We start from the raw sequence: 8494 nt of genomic DNA on the forward strand, positions 1-8494 counted from the left end.
GAAGATGGATGGAATACACAGAGTCACTGTACCAATAAAAAAAAAAAAAAAAAAAAAAGGTTGATGTTCCTCTGTTTTAGGAGATAGCACATGATCAAGAACCAATGGTACTGAGGGAAGAAGTCAAAGCTGTACTGAAGGAACTGATGAAGAATAAGACTCCAGGAACTGATGGAATTCCCATTGAGATGTTTCAACAAAGGGATGCCGCTATGGAGGGACTAACTCATCTATGCCAAGAAATTTGGAAGACAGCTACCTGGCCAACTGACTGGAAGAGATCCATATTTGTACCCATTCCAAAGAAAGGTGATCCCACAAAATGTGGAAATTATTGAACAATATCATTTATAGCACACATAAGTAAAATCTTGCTGAAGTTAATTCAAAAATGGTTGCAGCAGCATATTCACAGAGAACTTTCAGAAATGCAAGGTGGATTCAGAAGAGAATGTGAAACAAGAGGTATCATTGCTGATGTCAGATGGATCTTGGCTGAGAGCAAAGAATAACAGAAAGATGTTTTGTTGACTATGCAAAAGCATTTGATTTTATGGATCATAACAAATTATGGATAACATTGAGAAGAATGGAAATTCCAGAACATTTAATTGTGCTCATGAGGAACATGAACATAGACCAGGAGGCTTTCATTCACACTAAATAGGGGGAAAATGCATGGTTTAAAATCAGGAAGGGAGTGTGTCAGGTTGTATCCTTTTACCATACTTATTCAATCTGTATAATGAGCAAATAATCTGAGAAGTTGGACTATATGAAGAAGAGCATAGCATCAGGATTGGAGGAAGAATCATTAACAGCCCGCAAAATGCAGATGACACAACTTTGCTTGCTGAAAGTGAGGATGACTTGATGCACTTACTGATGAAGTTCAGGAAGTATGGTCCTCAGTATAGATTACATTGTAACATAAAGAAAACAAAAATCCTCACAACTGGGCCAATAAGTAGCATCATGATAAATGATGAAAAGATTGAAATTGTCAAAATTTCATATTACTTGCTTCCACAATCAACACCAATGAAGCAACATTCAAGACATCAGAGGATGTATTACACTGGTCAAATCTTCTGCCAAAGACCTCTTTAAAGTGCTGAAGAGCAAAGATGTTTCTTTGATGATTATTGTATGGCTAACCCAAGCCATGGTATTTTTAATCACTTCATATGCATGTGAAAGTTGGACAATAAATAAGGAAGACCAAAGAAGAGTTAATGCTTTTGAGTTGTGGTGTTGGTGAAGGATACTGAAAATATCGTGGACTGCCAGAAGAACTAATGAATCTATCCTGGAAGAAGTACAGCCAGAATGCTCCTTGGAAGTGAGAATGGCCAGAATTTATTTGACCTATTTTCATCATGTCGTGAGAAGGGACCATTTCCCGGAGAATGATTTCATGCTTGGTAAAGTGAAGCTTCAATGAAAAAGAAGAAGGCCCTCAATAATATATATTGACACAGTGCCTGCAACAATAGGATCAGGTATAGCAAGTATTGTGAGGCTGGCACAGGGACCAGGCAGTGTTCCTTTCTATTGTACATAGGGCCATTATGAATTGGAGACAACTTGATGACACCTAACAACAACAGAAACTCCTTGCTTCCTCTTAATATCTCTTTTACTTCTAGTCTCACTCAGTAGCTATGATAGTTTAACCACTATAGGCCTCTGAGATTTCAACTTAAACTTTAAACTTTATCAAGAGAGGAAATACATCTTTAGTACATTTTATATCAGGAAAAAATATCCTCTCCCTCATTGTGGTGGAGATCATAGTGTTTCCATTTTCATGACTTTGGACCTTGCTAGTACTATTTCTACACTTGTATTTCAGCTGCGGGGTCTGGTGGTGTAGTGCCTAAGGCATTTGACTGCTAACCAGAAGGCTGGTGGTTCAAACCCACCAGCCACTCCTCAAAAGGAAGGTTGGACAATCTACCTCTGTAGTGATACTGTCTCAGAAACACAAGGAGGGGTCGCTATGAGTCAGATTTGACTCTATGGCAGTGAGTTTTATTATTATTATTATTATTTCAGCAGAGTGTTCTGATTTCTTTCAATACAAAATGATGGAACTTAGTATAGTAAGTCCACTGCCCTTCTCTCAATTAGTCGTACTGTGGTGGCTTGCGTGTTGGAAGCTATGGCCCTGGTATTTTGAATACTAGAAGGACCACCTATGGTAGACAAGTTTCAGTAGAGCTTCCAGATTAAGTTTCAGTGGAGCTTCCAGATTTCTAGGAAGAAAGGTGACCTACTCCTGAAATTAGTCAATGAAAATTCTATGAATCTTAGCAGAATATTGTCTGATAAAGTGATGGAAGATGAGCTCACTGTGTTGGAAAACATTCAAAACACACAGTGGCTGCTACAATGGCCTAGAACATGCTAACAATTTTGAGGAAGGCACTGGAGTAGGCAATTCTTAGTTCTGTTGTACATGGAGTCTCTGTGAGTCAGAGCCAATTCAACTGCAAGTAAAAACAACAATGGAACATTAATTTCTGATTCTAGTGTTTAGCCTCTAGGAATGGTTTCCAATCAAAGTGGAGGCTAATCTTGTACAGACACCAGTGATACAAAAATACCTGCAGTCCTTACAGAAACAATAGAAGACAGACACAGAATAATCCCTCACAGACATCCCGACACTGTGGGAGAGAGATCCAATAAATCTACTACCTCAGGACCATAGTACTGGGGGACATCAGACTCAATTGGCACAGCAAAATACATAAAAGCGTTGCTCTACATCCTACATTGGTGAGTAGCCACTGGGATCTTAAAAGCTTTCAAGCAGCCATCTAAGATGCAGCTAATAGTCTCCTAGCATCAGAAGTGAAGAAGAACGGAAACAAGAAAAACAAAACAAAACAAAACAAGGGCATTTAGAAGCAAACAGCCCTAGGACACGATGGCCCTTGAGACCAGATAGTGCCTGGCTACCAATGCCAACCACTCAGTAAAGGATCAAATCTGGTGATCCTGAATAGAGTGGGAGAGAAAATGTGGACTAAAATCCAAAAACTCAATAATAACCAGAATTACTGTTCAGATGAAATCTGGTGAGACTCCCAACACTATGGCCCTGGAATACATTTGGCACCTGGAATAAAACTCAACCGCAGGGGCAGGCTCTCAGCCCAATAGTTAACAAGATGTATACGCAGACCACTCAACCCAGGATGCTGCACCCACACACTCTATGGTAATACATCCCTTAGAGCAACAGACCATGGGACACCAGAGAACCAACATTCAAACTGAGAAAATGCAGGACAAACAGGAGTGCATAATTATGAGGGGCACAGGGGGAGGGTTATAGGGTAGTGAGGGGAGGAGACTGGGTTAGGTTTGGACATGGTGAATGAGGAATGAAACTAAATGTACGCGTTACTTTGAATGTAAAACAAACGCTCTCTCTCTCTTTCTCTCTTTCTCTCTCTCTCTCTAAAAGTTTTGGCTTCACAGGAATTTGTACATGTGGTTGTATTTGAACAACTGCAGCCATGTCCACACCCATGTTTTCCTCTATCACATTGTGTAGTTGTATTTTGTTTGGTCTCTTTCAAGTAAGACAGTGAAATGGATGAACAGGAGTTTTCCAGATGATGTCAGGATCTAATTGGTTTGGTCTTTTGGTGCACTCTAGCTGTGCTGGGCAAAGTTTCTCATTAAAATTGTCACTGCCTTCTGAATGTGAGAAAGGATTCCCATGTAGGGCAGGCAGTCTTTGTCTTCATTTTGGGAGTTACTGGCTGCTGCTGCAATTTTATCTGTTTCCATTTCCTTCTTATGTGTAATTTTGACCCACTGCCCACTTTTATATTGGCTATTTTTGTGTGCTCCCTCAATCTTGTATTTCTTGTGGCAGAAGTTTCTCACTACCTGTTGAACCCCTATCATTCGACCAAGCACTTGTATTGTATGTTATGCTACTTATATCTCAAAATAATCCTATAAATCTGTTATTGTCAGGAAACTGGTGCTCAAAAGACTATAAAGCTTGGTAAACTGATAAAAGAATTAGAATTTTCAACTAGCTGCCTGCTAACTGGTAGCATAGTGCCTAAGGCATTTGACTTGACTGTTAACCAGAAAGCTGGAGGTTCAAACCCACCAGCCACTCCTTGGAAGCAAGGTTGGGGAATCTACTTCCATAGTGATACTGCCCCAGAAACTCAAGGAGGGGTCACTATTAGTAAGTTCTGACTCAATGGCACATAACAACAACAACAAATGCTAACAAGGAATATTCAGTGGAATATTTTACTTTTAGTTTGAGCAAAATGTAGTAATGGGAAATATGTCCACAAAATATAAGAAAAATACTTCAGCCGTTCATTACTTTACCGTATGGTACCTTATGTGATCTATCAATTTTAAGATTTGTTATACCACTGAGAAAGGAAAAAAAAAAAACAACTCGCTATCAACTAAGTTATGTCATTTAAATTCTGTGAATTGTTATCCCTATCCCAATTACAGATGTTCTAATATAGAAAGATATGTGTTAGAAACAATAAATAGAACACTCATTCCATTTTTATTACATGTCTTAATGTATAAGACTGAAACTTATTGTCTTAAAATACTAGTATATAAGCAAGTAAATGCAATCACATTCACACAGTAATGTTTTCCCTCTAGCAACCAGCCACTGAGCTAGAATTTGACCGTGTAGTGATTTATACGACTTGCCTTCGTGTGGTTCGGACAACATTTGAAAGATGTGAACTGGTTAGAAAGATCTTCCAAAACCATCGAGTAAAATTTGAAGAGAAAAACATTGCTCTGAATGGTGACTATGGAAAAGAGTTAGATGAACGATGCCGACGGGTTGCGGAAGCTCCATCCCTCCCTGTTGTATTCATCGATGGTCATTACCTTGGGGTAAGTACTCTGCTAAGGAAAATCTACTTCTTTTTCATTGTACCCAACCACTGTTGTTAGAAATCAATAAGCCAATAAAAAGGCAACCGGCAAAATAACAACCAGGACACTCTCTCTTTTCTGAGCTCAAACCAAAAGGGTTGAAACATTTATTTTGATCCCATACAATGTGCTGCAACAGGGCTCATCCTTACAGAAGCAAAATGAGATAAAGTCAGCATGAAATTGTCATTTGAATATGAATACGTAATTTAAAAAAAAATTCCATTGATTTTTGCATTTTGAAGCTTGGCTTGTGGGATAAATAAATAAATAAGTATAGGCAAGGAAAATGGGATGTTTGTAAGATATATATTTGTGAATCCTATTACATCTCATTAACTGACACTCAGTTTCCTACCTAATGAACCTACAATGACAGCCCTGAAATGAAATCAATAATAAATGAGGGCCTGGAGCTAGAATTTTATGTGCTTGTTGTTTAAAATTATTCTTGATCTTTATAATGCTGCAGTATGAGACACAAATTCAGGCTTACAGTAAGCAGAGAGAACTCCCAGAGCAGTAACAGAATATACCTGCTTCATTTCTCTTTGAATAATACTGCTAACACAATTAACCTCCATTGGACTATCCAGTAAGAAACCCAAACAGAGAGCCCCGGAGAATGCTCTTTGGACAGGGTGAGAGCAAGTTGCCACAGGGCATCAGCCGTTGAGCAGTTGGGGGGGCCAAGGGGCACCAGGATGATCAATAAATACAGAACAAAGAGGGACTGTCATACTGCAGACACTTGAATCTTGGTTTTAGTTATTATCTAGTTTTTATTTTATTTTTTTAACTTAAATTTTTTTCATTGTGATTTGGGTGAAAATATATAGAGCAAATTCACTTTCCACAAAGCAGTTCACATACACTTCGTCTCATGACATTGACTACAATTTACCCCAATGCAACAGCTCCCCACCCAGTTCCTCCCCATAGTTACCTCTTCTCTGTGTCCATCCCTCCATGCACTCTTGCCCTCTGAGCTGTCTCCTTGTGCATTAACAGCCCTTCTTTCTCCCATGATTGTTCTCTCCAAGGAGTCTATCTACTTCAGGTAAATGTTCACTTCATATGCCTGACTTTTGTTTGGCTGGAAGCCACAGGTGTGGGTTCAATTCCAGACCTGAAGGGCAGAAAGGGGCCATAGTCTCAGGGGCCATAGTCTCAGGGGTTCCACCAGGCTTTATCAGACCAGCAAACCTGCCCCCTCCTTTTGTTTCCCAAATTATTTTGAGTTATGTTCCACATTGTTCTCCCTCTCTATCTAGGTTCTCCTACATAGATCCTCCTCTGAGTGGTTGACAGTGGTAGCCAGGCACTATCTAGTTCTTCTGGTCTCATAGTCGTATAGGTTACAGATCACATGGTGTACCAGTTGCTAGGACTAATTGTTTCCATGAATCTTTGGTTTTCTTCATTCTTCTTTGCCCTGGATGAAGTGAGACCCATCATTGCATCTAGATGACTGCTTGCAAGCTTTTAAGATTCCAGTCACTACTTGCCAAAGTGGGAGGTGGAACAATGTTTTGTGTAGTATGCTATGCCAATTGAGCTATGTCCCCTGTGGCTTGGTCCCTCTGGGTAGCTGGCCAAGAAGTGACTACAAACTTATCCCTTGTCAGCTCTACTATACACCTGGGAATTCTTACAGATCATACAAATACACTTACAGGACCACTGTCTGCCAACTCTATACATGGTCTGGGGTACACTCCCCACTTCATAGACATACCTACTAGTTCAGCCTGTCCACCCATCTATCCACCAATATATCCATGTTTTCCTTCATTGACAATGCAGTACTGTATGTGCAAAAGGGTTCATCTCTGTTGTCTGTACCTCTCATGTACGTCTTTATGTCTTTCTCTTCCTCAGTGCCACCATGTTGATCACTCACATTTGGTACATTGCCCTTCTCTTCACCCAAATCAATATTTATTGCCACCTACCTAACAGTGTTTCCTCCCCTCCCCTCCCACCCCTGGTAACCAACAAAGAAAATTTCCTTCCATAGATAAACCTTCCCTTGACTTTTACAATAATGGACTAATACAATGTTTGTCCTTCTGCGATTGACTTATTTCACTCAGCATAATGTCCTCCAAGTTCATCCATGTTATGCAGTGTTTTGCAGATTCTAGGTTATTCTATAGAGTTGCATAGTATTCCACTGTGTGTATGTACCATCGTTTGGTTATCCATTCCTCAGTTGGTCGACATCTAGGTTGTTTCCATCTTTTGGCTATTGTAAATAATGCTGTGATGAATATGGATGTGCGTATGTCTGTTCTTGTCATGGCTCTCACTTCTTTAGGATATATACCTAGTAATGGAATTGCTGGGACAAATGGTATTTCTAATTCCAACTTTTGAAGGAATCACCATACTGCCTTTCACAGTGCTTGTATCATTTTACATTCCCACCAGCAGTGGATGAGAGTCCCAATCTCTCCACATCCTTGCCAGCATTTGTTCTTCTCTGTTTTGTTCAACTTTGCTACTAGTGCTGGGGCAAGATGGTATCTCATGCTTATTTTGATTTGAATCTCTAATGGCTAATGATCATGAGCATTTTTTCACATGTTTGTTGGCCGCTTGAATATCCTCCTTGGTGAAGTGTCTATTCGTGTCTTCTGCTGATTTTTTAATTGGATTATTTATCTTTTTGTGATTGAGGTGTTGGAGTTTTCTATAAATTCTAGAGATAAGTCCCTTGTCAGATATGTCATTGCTGAATATGTTTTTCCCAAACTGAAGACTCTCTTTTGACTCCTTTAGAGAAATCTTTGGAAGTACATGAAAATTTAATTTTTAATTGGTCCCATTCATCTAGTTTCTCTTCCTCTGTTTGTGCATTTTGGGTTATGCTTGATAGTCTGTTTATGCCATATATTAAGGCCCCTAGTTTTTCCTATAGTTTTAGGTTTCACATTTAAGTCTTTGATCTATCTGGAATTAGTTTTTGTGTATCATGTGAGGTACAGATCTTGTTTCATTTTTCTGCAAATGGATCTCCAGTTTTGCCAGCACCATTTATTAAACAAGCATTCTATTCCTCATTTAATGGATTTTGGGCCTTTGTCAAAGATCAGCTGACCACAGGTCAATGGATCTGTTTCTGGGTTCTCAATTCTATTCCATTGGTCCATGTGTCTGTCATTGTACCAATACCAGGCAGTTTTGACTACTGTGGCTGGATAGTAGGTTTTGAGATCCGGTAGCATGAGACCTTGTATTTGTTGATCTTTCAGTTGTGCTTTGCTTATCCAAGGTCTCTCCTTTCCATATAAAGTTAGTGATTGGTCTTTCCATATCCTTAAAAAATGTTGATGGGATCTGGATTGGGACTGCATTGAATGTATAGATTTCTTTGGGTAGAATGGACATTTTCATAATGTTCAATCTTTCTATCCACAAGCATGGTATGTTCTTCCATTTATGTAGTTCTCTTATGGTTTCTTGAAGTAGTCTTTTATAGTTTTCTTTGTACAGGTCTTTTGTGTCCCTGGTAAGATTTATTCCCAAGTATTTT

General features: G+C 39.3%; 1 protein-coding gene across 1 annotated transcript in view; it reads left to right on the forward strand.

Moving 5' to 3' along the window:
• GRXCR1 (glutaredoxin and cysteine rich domain containing 1) overlaps positions 1–8494 on the forward strand; it is a 263870-nt gene that overhangs the window by 119718 nt on the left and 135658 nt on the right. The window contains exon 2 of the mRNA XM_007947167.2: positions 4672–4914. Within this exon, the coding sequence (XP_007945358.1) occupies positions 4672–4914 (243 nt within the window). The remainder of the gene's footprint in view (positions 1–4671; positions 4915–8494) is intronic.

The sequence above is a fragment of the Orycteropus afer genome, unplaced genomic scaffold, assembly GCF_000298275.1.
Source record: "Orycteropus afer afer isolate SDZICR_OR568_19922 unplaced genomic scaffold, OryAfe1.0 scaffold00176, whole genome shotgun sequence".
Taxonomy (NCBI): domain Eukaryota; kingdom Metazoa; phylum Chordata; class Mammalia; order Tubulidentata; family Orycteropodidae; genus Orycteropus; species Orycteropus afer.